A 21,647-nucleotide genomic window follows, 5' to 3' on the forward strand; every position below is an offset into this window, starting at 1 on the left:
ATTTTCTCGCTCGAAATACCGAACGGAATTATATTATTATTAACGACTGATCGATTTTTATCATTATTGACGTCATGATATTATAATAAATAATATGAATGAATAATCGACGCGCAGTAGTTATAAAGTCAACCGAATATTTTGATATTTTAAACGCATATGTAATACTTACCTACATAATATACGACGGGCTCGGTGCGATGGAAAATGTTTAATTAAATAATGATATCATTGTACCTACGCATATTATTATAATGTGTGCGAACCGTGAGACCGGTCACGGGGAGGTAGCCAATCGCGGGTCTTGGCGGTCCGGCGAAATAATAATAATTGCAATATTATAATGATATGTCGGACCGGCGGCGCAGATCGACTGCAGCACCGGCCAGCATATCACATATCGCAGCAGTGATATTCGACGTCTGATCGTTTACCGAGTGGAAGGCCGCCGGTCCGATAATATTATATCCGTCGCAGTACCGCGGGCATTACGCGTTAGCGCGACGATGCATTTTTTATAGATTGTTCCGACCAAACTGCAGCAGTGTTCTTCCGTTCCATTCCGGTACGTATATTATAATGCGCAGTACATAAAAATAATGTTTTCAACTTTGTATTATTACACATTTTATTTTATTCAATGACATTTTTATTTTTAAATCTCTCGCACTCCTGCAGTAGTCGTTGTGTGGTTGTGTTCAACGCGTTATAATAATTATTTATTTATTTTACTATTTTGTTGATGTTCGACATCAGTGGATTTTATAAGACTACATTTCCTTAAAAATAAATACAAGTCGGGACATGCTTAAATCTAATGACTAGATTTACAATTTTTATTGTATTGAATCATGTTTACGGTCCTTGTGAAAAAAATATGTATGTTTCGGTACTTTCTTCGTTGAGCGCTGCTCTTTATATTGAAGATTTTGAGTGCACATTATTATTATAACTTAACAGTCTTATCTAAATTTTATCATCCTCCTGTTTGCGTTAACTTTTTTTTTTGTAAAATACTCCTAGTACTCGAGTAGAAAATGTTTGATTTCGATGAACTCGTGCGTCTTAATACTTGACCGATTACCAGGGTTCGATTTACGTCTGTAGTATACTCGTAAGTACCACTCCAACAGTCATTCATTTTTGGTTTTTTTTTGTCATTTTTCATTTTACATGTGATTTTCAAGTACTTGGTTGTCTTAGACTTAGTTTGCAATTTAATTTTTTGATTTTTAACGACGTTTCGTACACACGAATACGTTTCTAATCATATTATTATAATTACACTCGTGTTTTTTTTTGTATTTTAGTGTCATGATTCTTTTTTTACAGTACAACTTGGTCGAAATTGAAACCGTATACAATGTGCAAGTATAGAGAGGCTAATCGCTAATACCCAAACGCTTTTTCATATCTCAGACCATTATTATAGAATGTAAGGCTATATGATTTCACTTTTAATTTATATGAAAAATCGTTATCTAAAAGTTTTGCTTATTATGTTATATATAAATTTGAATGGGCCGACCGATGTATTGTAAAGATAAAATTAGTGAGTTCGCATTTATACAGTCTGTATGTATTTATATTTATTCTTAGAAGTTAAATTCATCAAGATTAATATCTGACACATTTATCTTTATCATATGCCTACCAAAAACCGTAATTAACACAAATAACTTAACCATTTTTTATAAAAGCAACTAAACATGTATATGAATGTATCAGTGTATCGTATATTATAAATGTGAAATTGCTTAGTTCTAAATGTACAACTTTACTTTTTCATCTCTGTGCATTGTTTATTCATCGATGTACTGTCTACAAACCAATCACGTTTTAAGAATACCTAATATTATTATTAATTTTTCCTGAACGAAATCTGAAACAAACTATTCATTTATTATTAAAAACAGGCCTGTGGTGATCATGAAATCGTATATATGGGAATTGGGAATATAAATAACGATTAATGTTTCAACGCTATATATATTATACGTGACTAGGTACAGGATACTATACCGTATCAGACATAAAAAAGAACACGAACAATTTTTAAACATAATATAACGAACACATCACATTTTTATTTCCGATTGTGTATCATAATTCATAATAATATACTTTCCTCGTTCGACTATCGAATACAACATGGAATTCGTGCACAAACACACAGATTTTGGTATGAAAGAAAACAGAAACTTTATTTTTACGTTTAGAATAGTCGCTTAAGGCTTATCATATAAATACATGATAAATGTATGAATTTTTATTCGTATTCTTATAATATGTAATTATAAAATGCAAAAAGTATAAGTAGGTAGTAACTTGAGCAATCTCGTTTATATTTCATTTGATTTTTGTTTTCTACACTTGATGGAATAAGACAAGTAATCTTTGAAGTTAATAATTATTGTGATCTAGCAGTCCTGATAATAATTAAATATAGGCAATATATAATATATGCAGTAACAGCGTAGACGTAAAAAATTGATTCTGTAAGAAAAATAATTAAACGTTTTACATAGTATTAACACCTATAAACGTTGTGAAGTAGGCAACTCATATGAACGTTAAATTATTTTAACAGTTGGAGTAACATATTGAAGAGGGCTACTGCTCTACACCAGAATATATTTTTGTAACACTTCGTGATGGAGACAAGTATTAAATATATATTGTAATTTGATCATAAACGTGTGACTGAAAACTATAAAGTATGTAGTATTTTGACGTAATTTACCATTCCAAGCCACGTGCAGTGAGCATGTGCTAACAATTTAAGATTTTTAAAAATGTGGTTTTCACGGTCAAATTTGTCACGTTGAAAATACCTATACGATAATATCGTTACAGCTCTATGGACTTGGAACGTTTCTATAAAATATATAGGTAGGTAGGTACTTCCAGGCGGATTCTAAGCGTAGCTGATACTATCTTGCTAATGAGAGATAGTGCGAGAGCTGCAATAGGCGGAGCTAATATATAATATAGTTTATACGGAGGTGTACGCTTTGAATTTCAAAGTATATTATATTATATACTCATAATAAATCTAAAAACAAATCCTAAATTGTCCCAAGGTCTGCTCGTTTTTAAACTCTTGTGCGATCAAACTTCACGAACCTCAGAGTAACAATAGCACGATATTTATTATTATTATTATTATATCGGTATAATATAAGTTGTAGTCGCTTATCGTACGTGTGACATAGTGCAGCAGTTAAAATATTATACGCCTAGAACATAATCTTATATACGCACACTATAGCACACGTCATATCCCAAAAATCCAAAACAATGCAATAATAATATATAATAATATGTATATTATTATCCATGTGGCGTATGTACTGTGTGCGTGTGTATGTATGTACAGTATTTGTGTAAGCAATGTTGTAAACTACACAGTGAGTAATGTTTTGTCGTTAATTGGATTTCGGTTGCCATATAATGTCTGCAGCAATAGACGTAAAATAATACAATAAATTATTATTGTACCTACCACGTGAAACGTCAACATTTCGAAAGTGTTTAAAAAATTATAATAATAATATAATGTATACAATATCGTTATTTGGCACCTACCTATATTGACTGTTTTATATCTATTTAAACAGTTTTTAGTTTATCACGTACCCAAGCGACAAAGGAACGTGTAATAAATAATAATAGACGTTTTTGGTAACTAGTATAGGTAGTTAATAGAAAATAATATTATATTATACGGTTGTGCCTCTGTGTACCAACGATTTAATAATTCAGTATGCAGACCACTTAATATTTAGGTCTACCTAAACAACTAGACAACTTTTTTACAAAATCAATTTTTCACTTGAAGGCCGAAACATACAAAAGTACCTCTGTAATTGGGGATGCAACAAACGGACATCTCCGGTTATTTTTTGTTGAATTTTAGTGATAATGTGACATTGGAGTTACCGATTTTAATTTTGAGTGCAACGCAAAGTTTGAAACAGCTCGTTTTATTTCAAACCATAAATTAAATAAAACGTTTTTCATACTTAAATAACATTTACTTTAATTAAATTTGTATACCTTAAGTCTCAGAAACATAAAACAAAATATATTGAAAATGGTGTAACAACTAGACAACTGCAAGTAGTTTATCATCTTTAGGAATTTAATTTCAGTAGTTGATATCACAATTATTACTAAGGTCTTATATTTATTTATTATCACTTACTATCTGGTATATTGAAATAAATATAAATACTAATTGATTCTGCATTAGGAATTTCTTACAAATTATAAACAGTTTTTTTATTTTTCCTGTACAATTTATGAAAATGGAGTTGTCCTGTTGTTGACGCTGCCTTTAATTTGTCCTAACTAATTTCTTACTATATACGTTTAATCGTTAAGTTTTTACTTTAATGAAACTGTAAAATAATAATTACTTATACTTATATACTTTAAAATGTGTAATAACGTTTATAGAAACATTATTTTTGAAAATAAATAAATAAATAATCAAAAAACATTATACTAAATGAACAAACTAGACCCGATCTGTTTATTGGCTGTCACCTCGGGGTGACATTATTCACGGTCGAAAGTAAGATATCATATGATAGGATTTGTGACAGACCGACAAATGCACAATATCATATAATACTATAAAATCAATAATATATTATGTGTTGGGCCAGTTACTTGCAGATAAGATATTTCATGGAGCCATTTAAGCATATCGTGCATTTAATGATGTATTATTGGGTTTTGATTTTTAAAATTTATTTTATTTGAAATATTGAGTGCTGATACATTTATGCATTATACTAACATAATATATTTATGACCATAAAGTGACTATTTTTTTAAGGATTGTAAAATAAGTGTTTAAAGTCAAAATATTAAATACGTCACGTCGTGTACATTACAGTCTGGATTTGTTTATGCTTTTGAATAATACATATTTTGTTGTTGTTTAGTTTCCATTCGTGCAGGTACTTCATAAATGGTATTCTATCGCAAACAAATTATGATATTATATCAAAATGGTGAAATATTATATTAATATACCGTCACAGCAATAATATATAATTAATCACAGGCAGTTTTAAATCGAATATTAGTAACTACTACGTGTCTAAGTTTTCATTTCTTTAAGCAAATATGGTTGTGTGTATAGTTTTTCGTTCTCATTTTCATTATTAAAAACGTGTACACTGTAGATACGCGTCGTGCACGATCCATCCAGTATAGTTGGTTTTGGAAGCGTCCATAAATTAATGACACTATATCATATCATTACAATCTACAGAAAAAAAACACTCCCAGTGAAAAACTGCTAGCCAAAAAAATAAAATAAAAAATTAAGCATTTGTGACATTTCAAATTTGTGAGATTATTATATTTTATGCGTACCATTATTTTTTGGCGCCTATCCGATTTTTTATACCGATACAAGTCTTCTATTTTTATAAGCTTCGGCTCAAACACACGCGGTCTAGTCCACGAATATCTATAAGAATAAGACAGTATTATTATTATTATAACTATTTTTCTTTCTCCGAGTGTAACTTCATCTCCAAACACGTTTGTTTATTCGACATGCACGCAGCATCGCGTTCGAAATAAACATCGTCCTATATTCTGCTATAATCGTACTTACGGATCTCGCACCAAAAGTATCGTGAGAAAGACGAATTGAGATTTGTGCGTCAGATACAGTGTCGTGGGCCCAGATCCAAAAGGTGCGGTATCTCAAAATGACAAAATATCAAATCGCTTAAGAGAGAAATTTTAAATTTCTAACTACTATATCTTCTTGTAATGAATGATTTTTAATGCAGGTTGTCAATTATAAAAATTAACAGAGTTTTCCGTAAAGCCTTTTGTATAGGTTTGTAAATACAACACAACTTAGATAATGTAGAAAAGGTCAGCTACGGACCAAAAAGTTCAACAAATGGAATCTTCTGGTTATGCATATATTTTTTTCTCACTTAGAGCTCTTTTGTTCTAAATTAATTGAATTTTTTAAGGGAGACAAAAGAGGTGACGTGATTTTAAAACCTTAATAATATTAAGGTTCTATTATTTAAGGATTTTTTTATCCTGTTGATAAATGTACATATAGTAATTAATAATGGGTGTAATTATAGCTACTATCATATAAATTATTAAAGATTAATCCTTGGGAGTCAAGAGTAATGGTTTTGAACCAAATCTACTAAAATACAAAAACCAATTATTTTTGTACCAACCTATGATTGATACAAATATACAATGAATGTGAAATAGTAATAGAGTATATAGGTACTTTTTGACTACACCTAAGTTGTAATAGTTTACCTAGTCTATACATTCCGTACAATATAGTTAAGACTTTAGAACCGTAAGGTTCTATTAAATAAGTTATGTGTAAATAGTGTTGATTTAGAAGATTTGAGTTCTCGATCACTTCAAATAATGCGCCTAAATTGTTGTTGGTGAGCTTGAATTATAGAGTATTGGTAGTTCTATAATATGTATAAAAATATGAAGATTTTCCAAAAAAAGGTTAGCCTTGTATCTTTTGGTTCTATGCCCACGGTATGTGGGTACTTGATAGGAGTTTTTTTTTCTATTTAGCGAATTATTTATGTAACTAAACATATCCTCCTAGACGCCCCTAAAAAATGAATGGTTTTCAAATCGTTTATGTTTATTGTAAAACTAATAATAATTTAATATTATTGGTGATTCTATTATTGCAAGGGATAATTTTGACAAAGGAAACATAGTATTAAATGTTGAAATTTAAATTTAAAATATTTAGATTATAATTCCATAATAGTATATTAATACATATATACATATATACTTATACCATAATATACAATTTAATTACATTACATAATATTATATAACGGATGATAGGTGTCTGAGAGTTCGGGTGAAGGATATTCATATTAATTTATCACGTCAATAGTACCTATATATATATAGTTGGTAATACGATCAATATTCATTAGCAAGCTACCCGAGTAGACGAGTAGCAATTGATGTTCATAGACGGTTCATTTACAAGTATAAATTTGCAGTGCGTAACCCAGTTATATATGTATAACACTATGTAATCAAATATCAATAACCGTTGTTGGAAAAAAGATCATATTTTTTTATTATTTATACAATAATAAATATGAACAGTAGTCGAATATAAAGATCTCTATGAATCTAAATTCTCAACATATCTGATGATGAAATTAATCACCCCGAAATCAGAACACTTCAATATAACCCAATGTAGGTATACGTACATTGCTATACACTTATACCTACATGTATTATTCGTATTTCGTAATTCGATAATTTGAATTTTTTTGCCAAGTACCCCTAATCCTATGCTTAGGATCATCTTAATTGCTCTAAATGTAATTTCAGATTAACATATTGCGTTTTATTAATTTTATTATAGACGCTGATTTGAATTTATTTATGAATTATTATTTTTTAATATTCAATAGACAAATGTTACCCATCGGGTGTTCATATTATATTATATTTTAATCATTATAATATTTAATATAAATCAACGTCTAGTAAATTCAATTTTGAAAATATTACTTGTTTCCTTGTTGTAAGAAACAACACAATTTTTGATAAGAATCTTTTAATAGTTTCTAAACAGGTAGAAAATAAATATCGTTAATTATTTAAATTTTCTTACGGCAAAAAAAGAAATGTGAAAACCTACAACTTATATAACATAATAAATTGTCAATAGATAATTGATAATTGTCTTTGACATCAGACTGTCAGATGCGTGGTACGAACAATAAATTTAATTAATAAACTTATATATAAACATTATACATAGGTGTTATCAATGTGACTTCGGGTTTCGGCCATAAATTATACAATACATAACTCAACCATTGTTTAGGTGCCCATAACTATAAGTCTATAACCAACCTGAGCGATTTAGAATTTAATTTATTGGTTAATATTATAACAATTTTTATTATTTAAAGGTAAATGGGCAAATGTAACATAAGTAAGTATACTTGCACATATTGATACTACAATTTTCGATCAGTTATTTTCTATAACAATATTAAGCATAAATCAAATCATTTTTATGTTTATTATTATCTGTATAATAGCCTATAGGTGTATTATAACATGTATTATAAATGTTTCTATTAATTTCAAATCATTATATAATAGATCAAAGCTATATATGATCCATAGTATAATTTAATATTATTACATTATATTTAAGCAATTATAAAACAAACAGTATTAATGTATTATTAAATATTTAATTTGGCATGGTGCATAATATGATGTTTAAAATGAAAAGACATATATTAATTTACCACCCTAATTCCAATTCCGTACATTTGTTGAATGAAATTTCTTGTAAATTCTGTAAAAATGTTTATATTACCATAATATAATATATAAATCAAAATATTATTGGTTTTGGTTACAAATATTGCATAGTAACTTGTATGCATAGGTAATATCAATAAATTTATAAATATATTAATATTATGAACTAACGACACTTGTCTATTACATTTTATTTGACTAATAATAATTATAAAATTTGTAAGTGAAGTACACCGTGTACTTAAAAGTAGTTGAAATAAAATACAAATAGAACATATTTTGAAAGAAGCAAAATTATTACCTAATTTATATGACATTTGAAAAATTATATAAGTTATATTTATTTTTAATGGTAAATGGTACACGTTTAAAAGGTTGAGCGTGCATATTATTTAAACGTAGAGTTACGTACATATTTAAATAAAAAATGTTTAACTAATTTATTATTCAGTATTCGAGTGTGTATTGAACGTTAGAAATTAATTAGTCGAAATGTTATTTATTTTCACGACTGTTATATGGGCTATACAACTACAATTTTAGCAAGAGTTCACGTAATTGAAGTGCATCAACTCTGCCCTAAATATTAAAATTAAATTGGATTATGGTGTATTGGTGTTTAAAATAAACCTCTTCCGGCAGCTCGCAAGCACGTTAGCAATTGTATCACATATAGGTGATGCACCAGGCATAAAGGGGAACAAATAAGGGGTGATGGGGGGTTATCCCCAAAAAACCAATGAATTTTACATCTTATGACGTAAAAACATCACAAGAGTATTCTGAGCTTGAGTATTCTAACCTGAGCTTCAGTCCTCCCAAATTACATACACTATTTGCGCCTATACGTGAGGCGATAAAACAAAATCACTCCCATACGATAAACTAAGAGAGAAAATTGGCATTTTAACGAGATTTTAACACTGTGGTTTTCATGCTGTAGGCATATAATATTTTATAAAATAATAGCTTTTAAGTATTTATTTTTTATAGCATCCGAGTTGTTATAAGTATAACAATTAGATACTTACGACTCGGGAGGCTTATCGATTCTAATCGGAATAATATTATAATTTCGACACAATATTTTCATTACGAACGCATGTGACCATGCCCCATACTTGATCAAAAAAAATAACATTAATTAATATGATGTGTTAAATAATTGCTATGTAGGTATTACAAAGACAATTTTATTATAGTTATCGCACAAATTAAAGCTATTTAACAACATTAACTTGCGAGATTATGATTATTACTTTCACAAAATTCTGTAGGTACTATATAGGCACCTTATTATAACAAACTAAATTAATAACTCTGAACTTTCAGTGATAATAATGTTAAAAGGCCGATTCCGACAAACAATATAACATATTTTACGATATTAATAGGTTTATTATTATCTATTCTCATGCGTATATGTATATATCAATTATCAAAGTATACCACATTAATATGATTTTTTATCGTTTTTCCGCATTGCTCACTATCGTAAAATCGTAGCGTTTTTCGCAATATGACGAAATCGAATAAAAAATAAAATAAAATACGGTTCATTTAATAATATGATTACAATTTATAATATATTATTAAAACCGTGGTCTTACAAACTTTGAACGATGACGAACGTTATTATATACAAGCCTATTTCAGTTTTATACTTAACGGCTATTATAATAAATAATAATATATGGCTTTAGAAGATCGATGAAACCATCTCTCACAAAACACTGCTACGTGATTTATTGTCAATTCATCTATACACATTTGTATGAAAATATATAATAATTGTCTTTTTCTTTCTTTCTGAAGCTTTGTGGTAGGGTTTGGTGATGCTTGTAGCAATATACTAATGGCCTATACACCGAAAAAGGAAACGCCTGCACACGACTTGTAAGCGTTATCACTTTTCGATATACCTAATCTTACCCATATTATAGGCACAGCGGGCTGTAACTCTCTATATATCATATGTATACGATTCCGTTTTCTTCGGACCTTCGATACACAATACCATCATACCAGTTTGGCCGTCGCCTGTGCATCGGTCAACCTTTCTCTTCTTCGGGACACAAGAACCGTATAACGGTTATTATTAATAATGATACTGTATATCAATAATACATATATTTTACACTCACTACCTATATAGTATTATACATATTGTATAGTTGTTTATTATGCAGAAACTGCACTCTGCATCTGCACTACCTGCAGCATTGTGAGTGCGCACACCAGTCGTGAATCCATCATTAGCGCTAAATACATATTACATTCTAAGCCATAATCATCATCATCGTTCTACATATTAAGCCGTTAATTAAATATCTGCACAAAAGTCATACCGGATGATACAGCAGAATGGTTTATATATTATACATGCGGTTTTTTTGTTAACGGAACGCCGTTCTTTTTTAACCGTATTTTTTATCTACATCGTTATAATATCATTATTATAATAATATATAGGTACCATCTCGCGGACTTAATGTATAGGTTTCACCAAATCGTATAATTTATACGCGTGCATATCCCTATTCCCTACGAGTTATACAGCTTATATATAGGTACCTAATGCTTATTCACTGTATGGTTAAATCCATTGTTGTCGCGGCGGTTGTTGTATTTTGCAGCTATTCCGCAGTGCAGTAAATTATGAATAATATTGTTGTAATTCGAAGACATTTTATTCTTTTAACTTTAAACATTTTTTTTAATTTTCGCTCTCTTCCGGCCGACGATAGCTCTAGAAATACTATCTATAGCATAGCTTTCCACCAACGAAGTACAACAATTATTCCCTAAATAATAGTATAATATTTAAAAAGACAATCACTGAATACGGTCTGCAACGCACTATATTTTAAGGTGTTGTTCCAAATTATATTGCACCATATGCGTGAGAATCAAAGCGATCGTCTTTAATAAATAATGATAGAGCCATATATTATTATTATGTTGTTTTCTTCGCACCGGGTGCAAGGGATGTGTTTTTCGATTTGTTTCATACGAATCATTGCCCACGCCATATTTTCTAGGCACGACATATTAGTGTAATAGCGTGCAATTAAATGAAAATCGCCTAACGATCACTATGGTTCAATGCCATTGTAATTAATGAGTGTATAAAAAAGGTCAAATACATGATTAATATTATTATTATGGTGGTAATTGGTAGCCGTTTCCAATAAGAATAATAGTAGGTATTATAATTATTATGCCCGGCCGCAGAAAAACGCAGATATTGAGGAAAAGAGTCCAATGAGTTCATTGATCAAACGTAGTATACAATAATAATATAATATAATAGAATGTATTTTATTTTAATGACTTAATTTTAAATCACGGCGTTAGTTGGAGTTTGTTATAGTAATATACTAATATTATATTATATAGAGCTATTTTAACTGCAGTCAGTGGTGTAGTCTATATGCGTATGAATACGGCGTATATATATAATCTAGTCCGTTTTGGAACAAAATAATAAACACGATTATATTATGGAATAATAATATAAATATTTTAAAATAATAACAATCGAGAATGTGAAATAGATAATTACACGGTTTGCGGGTCACACGCTGTTAATCCTTCAAGACGTTGCTTTATTCTGCCAGATTAGGCCCGTTTGGATGTGTGTATTGCGTTATAATATTATTATATCACACATATACATACTTGTTTAGCATGTTACAGGCACAAGACTGAATGTTGTTCCACGTTGTCATTTCGTATATAAAAGGGGATTTCGTAAAAATAAATGTGTATACACATAATACATAATATTATATGTGTATATTATAAGTAATAATAATAATACGCCAGATGAAATTTCGACACTGACAATCTTAAAAATAGCAGCCAGTGTCCTCGTACACACCCCTTGGTTACGGAGAACATGTGTGTGAGTGTGAGCATATTATAATATTATAATATAACATACCCAGCACAGAAAATGCTGACGTCGAGTGCATACTCGTACATTAACAAAATATTATTAAACTTATAAGGCCGTTAATTTTTTTATTTATTTAATAATATAATATACGTCATATAGGTTACTGTGTACAAGATTATTGGTTATACTGTTGTAATGCCCGTGGATTATAAATACTCCATCAACCATCCATCATCATATTTTATTGTGTATTTATATTTTAGACCGAATAAGTAGTTTTTTCCCTCAACACTGCAAATACCACAACGGGGGCCCATTGTTCGCATCACACCTACCTATAATATAGCGTTGGAAAAACATATAATTTTGTTTAACTAGAGAACAAATGGCGTTATTTTATAATTATGACAACGTCAGGTATTTCGCTAGTATTTAGTGTCGTATAATATAAATTATAATATTATATTACCTATTTACCTGCCTACTTGTATCTATTATTCACTCGGCTGATTATCGTTATTCATATAGATAACAGTGGTTATTACTTATTAGTTATTACGCATACACTTGTGGTTCTTATACTTTACTTCCGCTGTCCTTAAAGCTTTCTTCTTTGAATTGTCCAAACAATGACGCTTAAGTTATTGCTATAACGAATTTCGTTTTCTTTTAGCGTATAGATAAGTATTCTATTTTATATATTACCATCATTATGGAATTAAAATATAGGTTTAGGTAGATATTTAAAAATCAAACGCTGAAAAAACCAAGAGCATTGTATAAATTGTTTGTCAATTTCAAGAAAATTAATTATATTTTTCAGAGTAATAAGAATTATCACATAGCATTGTTATATATTATAACATATTTATCATGTATGTATAATGTATATACATAATAAATATATATATATATATATTATAATCCGTTATCTGGTCTAATGTTTTAATTATCACAAAATTAAATTTATTACAATATTTAGGTTTATTTTGTCACATACCGCCTACATTCGATGCATAATATGTATAATGTATATTATATCGGGAACCCATAAGGTGTAAACACAAGAATTAATATGACTATTTCTAGGAAATATCTACACGGCCACACTTTATAGAAAAACGAACTTCGTATAATACATATTTTTTTCACGTCTCAAATACAAAAAATATCGGTGGTTGTATATTTCGATAGTATATATTAAGCAGGTAAATAAAACTAGTTCATTTTTTATAATTATTATTTTGGATAACAATTCTAACAATTTGTTTCATTTAAGACACAAATCAAATTTTATTGTTTCTAAAACTATAATTTGTTTATATCAAAACTACTTTTATTGAGTTTCAATTTATATTTATATTAATTTCGATTTAATATAAGTAGCTATATTTAAGTATATTGTTAATGCATCATATTATTAAATATTGATGTACCCATACATAATAGATATGCATTTTTATGAAATAGTGTTCATATTTTTAATATTAATATTATGACTACTTATATAGTATTTGATTGCAAATAATTGTTGGTTATAAACTTATTCATTCAGTTTTAAAATGCAAATAGGTGCAATGGACATTCGAAGGCAAATACTCTTGTAAAACTTGTTATAGACATGCAATGTATGTAATTATTTTTAATAAATTTGCATTCAGTACATACTATACTTATCTTCAGTACTGATGAACTAATATCTTAACGAAATCATCCTTCACGAGAGTGGTTTTTTAAATGTCTTTCAATTCATATATATAGGACCATCATATTATAGGTACTACATTTTTGTACTTTTAAAATAATTGTATGAAATAAATTATAATACAATACGAGTAATACGAGGTCCCAACGTATTTGTCTTCGTTAATTAAAAATTTGTATTCAGATTTATTCAGATTATTACTAGAATGTAATGGTATAGATAGATTTTCGACGTTAATTTTGTTTACTGAATGTTTACACCTTAAAAAAAAATATATTAATATCCAATAAACATATAATCGGAAAATTATGATTTTGACGGGGCTATCACTTTGTATAGCTTTCCATATATATATATTGTCATACATAAATAACGACGATATATGACCAGCTAACTTTTTTATCAAATGTTTTGATGGCCATATTTAGTATTTTATTGGACTGAAAAAAGTACCAATCAACCAATATCAGCCATTGACTCTGATAACATTTCGGCGAAATTAGATAGCGTTTGTGTACTGCTATTAAAATTGTTTACATATGGATACGACATTATAGAACCATTACATTCGTCATTCTAATGATTCTATATCACTAAAAAAAAATTACCGCAGTTGCGTAGTAGATATTATATATTCCTAAAAATAAAAAATTCAAGTAAGACAGAAATTAATTAAAATGTTATCATCGAAGATATGTCTAGATAAGGGTGATCTAATCTTTTTCCTACTCAAAGAAAAGTATTAATATGGGTCACTGCAGACGATAAGTAATGGGTCAGAATAGAAAAAGTAAAAACTTCGCATATACTAATAAGGCTATTTGGTTATCAGAATTAATATTATGATCATACAAATATATTATGCACTTTAAATTAAAATTTTTTTCTTTTAAAATAAACTATATGGGTATGTTTCTGTAGGTATAAAGTATTTAAGTATATATAATTATTTAAGTATATAAGATCTTAAGGGTTATATTATATAAATGTTATAAACTTATAAATTATAATGAATATACATCATAGACGGACCCAGGCTTATTTTTCAGGAGGTGCTCCTTGATATTTATGTAACCTTCTTTTTACATTCATCTAAACATTTATATTTAAATATGATCCATTAAATAAAAAATAAATCACTCAAAAGTAATAGGTACAAGAATTTATTTATTCACTTATAGCTTTCAGGCTTTCACAAATTTTTATTTTCGGTAAAATAGTCAGAAATGTAATATTGTAATGTAAGGTTCTTCATAAGTTCTTCTTTAAAATACCGTAAATACATAATATATATAATTTTTCGACCCTATGACAAATTGCAAAAGCTCCATATTACATAATCATACATTCATACCCACCATCATGACCTCTTCATCCTCATTATCACTTATGTCACAAAAATACACTATATAATAGATTTCTTCTCAAATCATGAGCGATATTTCTGCTAAATCCATTCCTGGAAACTCCCTAAACGAATTAGGTATGTATAATAATTATGTAGATGCCTTCCTTCCTGACTATTAGAAGTATGTAATTCCTCCCGGCTTTCAACCCACACGGAGTGCAATGATAATTTTTCTATTCATGTTGTACCACACTAAATATAAGCAAGCGGTTAAATACTCATTGTAAATACCGATTTTCAGATTGTATCTTATCCAATGATAATATTTAATGATATATTGAATTATACATAAGAAAATTATTAATTGTAGAGATAAGAGACTATATTGAAACTTTTGACGATTACATATATTATTATTTTCTAAATGCATTGCAATCGCATTTTCAAAATATTATTATAATTGTTATCTAGACTAAAAAGGTAATACTAATGACAAAATGTATTACTTTTATAGTAGGAATAATAATGTGATGATAAAATGTATTATAAAATAGGAATCAAAATTGACACAACGTATCAAATCAGAATCGTTTTTCATAAACAATGATTAATCATCAAATTTAACGAATCCATTACAATTTAGTATTTACAGTAACCTATTCGACGAAGAGGTAATAATGATACACTATAACAATACACTTGAAATCCACTATAAAGCAAAAGCTCTCAATTTTTTTTAAATATAAAATTGTAGTACCTACTTATACTAGATGTGCTAGTATAATACCAATGTCCTATCTCATGTGACTATTTTCTATGATGATGTTGTGTTTTACATATGCTGTATGCGATTATAGAATAGCCAATGGCCTCTAGTACAATAAATAATAATAATTAAAAAATTAACGTTTGTTATGTGTTCGGAGGTGCTGCAGCACTCAACTGGCTCCGCCTATAATATACATTTGGATGTAATGTGTGTAATTGCAATAATCTCAATCTAGAGATTGTTCTTGAAATACATTTTTATTTATTTATCCTAGATAATATATGAAGAAATTATTTATGATGAATGGTGATCATATAATACCTCACTTAAATAGAACACAGCTGATATGCATATAGTAAGAAAAGCATATTGAAATACATTGAATAAAATCTTGCTAAACTTCCAATTATATATTGTATTCTCCCAAAAGGTTTTTAATTCTCATTCCGTACCATTGAAATTTTAACAGCATTTATACAATTATATGCTTAGTTGCTTGGATAATTGAATTTATTATATCCTCGTTGAGTAAAACCTATTCAGCCACAATGTTTCCAATAAAACGGCTCATTAGCGTATAACCATCGAATAGTTCCAAATGTATGTAATTCAAACGGTGTATTTATAATGAAAAAATTGACTATGTCTATTGTCTATATATAATATGTATTGATATTATAGATTTGACTATTGTATTAGTACTGTAATATAGTGTAATATATAGGTATATTATTTTGTATATATTTACATGTATTGTATATACTATATAGTATTCAATGTTAAAAAGTTAAATCAAGTATCGTTTTCTGTACGCATTGTTATATTCCTTATACAATTGGTCTATATTAAAAGTTAAAACTAAATTAATGGCAGAGTTAAAAAGTTTTAAAATATGCTTAAGTTTAATATGTTGTAAAATATTATAATTCCGAACATATTGATTCATTTTTTGGTTTTTCATAGAGGTGATATAATTTTCATGTATCATAATGAGGTAGGTACTTTGTACAGTAGGAGTATAGGTAGAAGGTAATTCGTATACATAGGTATAATGTAAAACACATTTACACATATATACAAATTTTAAAATTGTTATACAAAGGTGTATCAGACAATTTTGTAAAGTAGGCACTAAATGTAGGTTATTTGCATTTGACTATATATTTTAATAACAAACCATATTATGGTGAGTTGTGCAGTAACTGCTGCTTTTAAAAAATGTATAGAAGTAATAACTGAATAATAGATTGTTAAAATATAATATATAATGAAGTATCGCTTGTATATTTAGAAACTAAATTAAATTTTATTCCGAAACTTTGAGTGTAAGTACTAAGTGTACAACTATTACATGCGGAACGTGACATGAAATATTTAAACCAAAGAGTAAAATAAATCAACGGAAAAAAACAAGGGAAGTTTCTCTTCTGTATAGAAGGTGTCGAATGTACTTCATCATTGCAGGTAGATCACTGTTGTAATAGTCGTGTACAATTTGAATTCAGAGATAAATCATTATACACGAATTTTATCAAAATTTGAACTTCAAAGTTCAAACGCTTATATTCAAAGAAAATTTGTGTATTTATATTTTAAATATTTTTAAATTGTTATACAAGAAAACATTTAAGGGATCTTGTACCTATTTACATTTTTAAACATTTTAACCAAACAAATTGTTTACAATTTGTATTTCTTGAAAAATAACAAAATCACAAAAATTGTTTTTCTTAACATAGAGGATAAATCGTTTATTATACGTTTGAATATCCAGTGATGTCAAGATATGTTAACATTATAAATAAAATGTGGCTTGTATAAACTTTTTTTTTAAATTCTATTTGAAAACTTATGAAAATTCTTGTACCTATTACATTTTTAAGCCTCATATATGTTAAAATTAAACGGTTTATGAATTTTTACTTACTAAAAATTTTACATATTTTCGTAATTTTGACGAATTTTGAAAGAAATGGGTGTATTATAACCATGTATTACATTTTTAACATTTTTACTCACAAATTAAATTTGTTAATTATGATTTATGAAAGTAAGTAATGAGTATCATAAACTAAAAACTAAATTAGAAAATTTCAAATATTTATAAATAAAAGAAAAAATAGCAAAACTATTTTTAATGTGTTATGATTTCTAGTACATTTTATATGAATATTTGGTGAAAATTGTAAATGTTTCAAAACTTTATATTCGGGAATCTTAAAAATATGCATAAATTACAATATCCTATTAAAATACAAAACACTACATATATTATTGTATATTACTTAAATAATTAGGATTACAAATGTTTGTAATTGTTATACTTATATATTATAAACTTGTAAATGAAAAATAAGCGTTTGGGATGAAAACAAAATCTATGTATACCAACCTATCTAGTTCAATCGTTATAGCCATTGTGTGTGTACTAATCTTCTTAAATAATCTATTACATTACATGAATTATTTTATATAATATGTGGCACATTCAGCTTATATAATATGTAGGTATCAAGTTTTACTGTTTAAGTATCAGTTTTTTACAACACTCAACTTATTTTAATCTGGTACTAAGAAATGTATTAGTCACATTCCTTATTAGCATACATTCAGTGTCCCCAGTGCTGGATTAACCATTGGCCCCCCGCCAATTAAAAATTAATTTTACCAGTGAAAAAAAATCCACTTACCTAACCCCGTTGTGGAAGGGAGAAGCGTCATTAACCGTAGGCCTAAAACACGTTAGAAACTATCCGCAATGTATAATCAGTTTGGTTAAAGAGTTTAAGTTTTAGTTTAAGAAAGCTTGTTTTTATTAACCAACAATTAATTTTTAAATTTTTGTTCTTGTTTAAATAATTGTATAAAATAAAATTATTATGATTATTAAAATGTCAATATAGTTTCATAATAATTAGGTACACCTTTTTTTTATGTTACTGGTACCCAAATGAAAGGTATAAACTAGTCTTTACTTCTATAGCCTATATAGGTACAATACATGTCGATATGTTATCAATCATAATTAATTCATTAAGGCTGGTTCTGACCATCTCCGGTTCAAGTTAACGGACACTTAACCGGACATTGTAAGAACGGCCTTAAGTATATATTTATAAGAAGTAAGAAACTATATACCTATACTCTCTTGTAATTAATAATTAATATCACGTTACCATATAAAAGCATTACAACTTTTATAAACACTTAAGTATCAAATTATTTTAATATTATAGTATAGAGATTTTAATAATGTATAAATTATAAACATAGATGTATACAATAATATATAAGTATATATAATATATATTATATTAAGGACAAAATAAAAAACTGTTATTTATCTTTTGGTAGGTAAAATAATTGTTATTCTAATTTTATAAAAGTTTGAGCTATACGGCAAGACAATGCAAATAGGTAATGGTAGTCATTTTAGAAAAAATTGTGGTTTTAAAAATCTCAATGAGCGCATTGCCCAAGAAGTTGATCAGGTTAATGCGGTGACAGTACTATATTCCTTACGCGATATCAGTCTTCTTGGAATATTACGATCATTTGAAATGTAGATTACCTATTTATAAATAGTAACACTGTAACAGGTAGGTATAAAATCAGTTTGCTTATTGATGTTTTATTATAACGTCTCCTCAGTGCCTCCTTGCACTACAGTATATACTAATTATTTTAAATATTGTGGTAATATATAACGTGTATTCTGTATAATTAATAATTATATATAGTGCATTGTTCATCTGCATATCAGAATATATCGATATTCTATATAATATCTTATTATATGTACTTACGATAACGCGATAGACTCAAATGATATTTATACATTATATTGCACAGCATGTTGGGTGACGCTGCTATAATAAATTCAAAGAAGATATAAAAGTGTTTAAAATTTTTTTTTTTTGAGATTGGAGTCTTGCGACCAGGTCTTGCGATTATCAACATTTTAATAAGACGTACTTGTATCCGGATATTATAATTTTTAAATTATTCGTGTGCACAATACTAATGCGTACAACTAAAACCATATAGGTATATAAATATTGTTATAGGTATAAGGCGTATAACCAAAATAGGGACGGCAGGTGCAGAAAAAAAATAAAAAATAATATAAGCAACCTCGTGACAAACAAATGTTTGCGCCGCCACTTTATGGAGTCGTATCACGTCGCATCCAATATTATATACATTATAGTATTATTATACGGTTGGTTGGTAACACGTGTTTGGTATAAATAAATACAAGGTGGTCCAATTAAGTGTCTACACTCATAATTTTGTAAAGTTTTGAACTCTTTGAAAAAAAAAAATTTTTTTTTATAAGTAATTTTATGTCATCAAAAAACAACATACTATTTCATTACTATTTTATTTATCATTGTTAGGTATTTATAGACAAATCAAACAGGCCCGAAATAAAATATAATAAATAATAATAATCAAATTAGTGAACAGTGGCATAATCAGCGCTATCTATTGTTTGAAAGCCGGTTGCAAGAAGATTGGCATTCATCAAATGATTCAATAATTATCGATGATTTTCTAATTCACATGAAAGCAATTATAAAATATAGTAATAAGTTAAATAACAACCTTTTCTTCAATATACATTTTTATAAATTATTTGTCCGTATTTATTGTTTTCTTTTTAATAATAATATTTTATGATGTAACATGTTTTTTCATAAATAAGTATTTAAAAAAGTAACTTTAAAAATTTGTATTAAATATTAGTAAGTATTTTTTTTTTTTTTTGGAAGGTCACTTACGACACCGTTACCCTAATTAACGAATAACTATACTCGCCCGAAACTCGATTATAATGTATCAATACATTCCGAAAAATATTATGCTCTAACATCAAACTAAGCAAAAATTATAAAGTAAATATAAGTAAAAAATAATGAATATATAGTTGCTTAAAAGGATCACCTTGTATAAATACTGCAAGTAGTTGTACGTATATATATAGGTTCTCAAGTGACACACTGCAGCACGATAGGGGGTATCTTAATGACTATATATATATATATACAGGATACATCGTGATGTTGATTTTTTGTTTCGACATGACAATATAGCTGCTGCAGCTGTAGAGATATAGCTAGGATTTATAGAGCTGATTTATGTAAATATTGTATAATCTGAATTACTAATATCCATTAAGTATTCAAATATAGTTATGTCGGTTTTAAGGTTTAGTCCGGAGGTGGACGAACGAGTAAATACATCACACATTCACACAGTAGGAGGGCGTGAATAAGAACTCTGTTATACATATCCAGATTATTGTGACACCCTGTAGGTTAGATACTTAAATAGGTACCTATAGTTAGATACCTGTGTATGATGTAAGGACTGATCCTTTGACTGGTTAAAATGAGTTTCTTGGTAAAAACTCATTACTCGTTTTTTAAGTTTTCGTGAAGATTTCAGAGGCAATTACTGGCAAAATATTTGTTGAAAATAATCTGTGTAACTAACGAGTTAAATAGAATATTCCGTCCATTTAGTATTAGTGATAAATTGCTATAGCCCGCCTTAAACTCCTAACGGGTAA

The 21,647-nt window shown here is 28.1% G+C and overlaps 1 protein-coding gene across 5 annotated transcripts in view; it reads left to right on the forward strand.

The window, feature by feature from the left end:
• LOC111037884 (growth factor receptor-bound protein 14-like) overlaps positions 1-21,647 on the forward strand; it is a 96,389-nt gene that overhangs the window by 31,569 nt on the left and 43,173 nt on the right. The window contains exon 1 of one of the 5 annotated variants that reach the window (XM_022320731.1): positions 373-565. The exons of 3 other annotated variants lie outside the window; for them this stretch is intronic. Coding sequence is in view for 1 of the 2 variants with exons in the window: in XM_022320732.1 (XP_022176424.1) it covers positions 1,434-1,435 (2 nt within the window). In the remaining variant the exon portion in view is untranslated. Of the gene's footprint in view, positions 1-372; positions 566-1,354; positions 1,436-21,647 lie in introns of those variants that run through there. One more of the 5 variants, XM_022320732.1, reaches the window with a different exon arrangement.

This window comes from Myzus persicae, unplaced genomic scaffold, assembly GCF_001856785.1.
Source record: "Myzus persicae strain clone G006 unplaced genomic scaffold, MPER_G0061.0, whole genome shotgun sequence".
Classification (NCBI taxonomy): Eukaryota; Metazoa; Arthropoda; class Insecta; order Hemiptera; family Aphididae; genus Myzus; species Myzus persicae.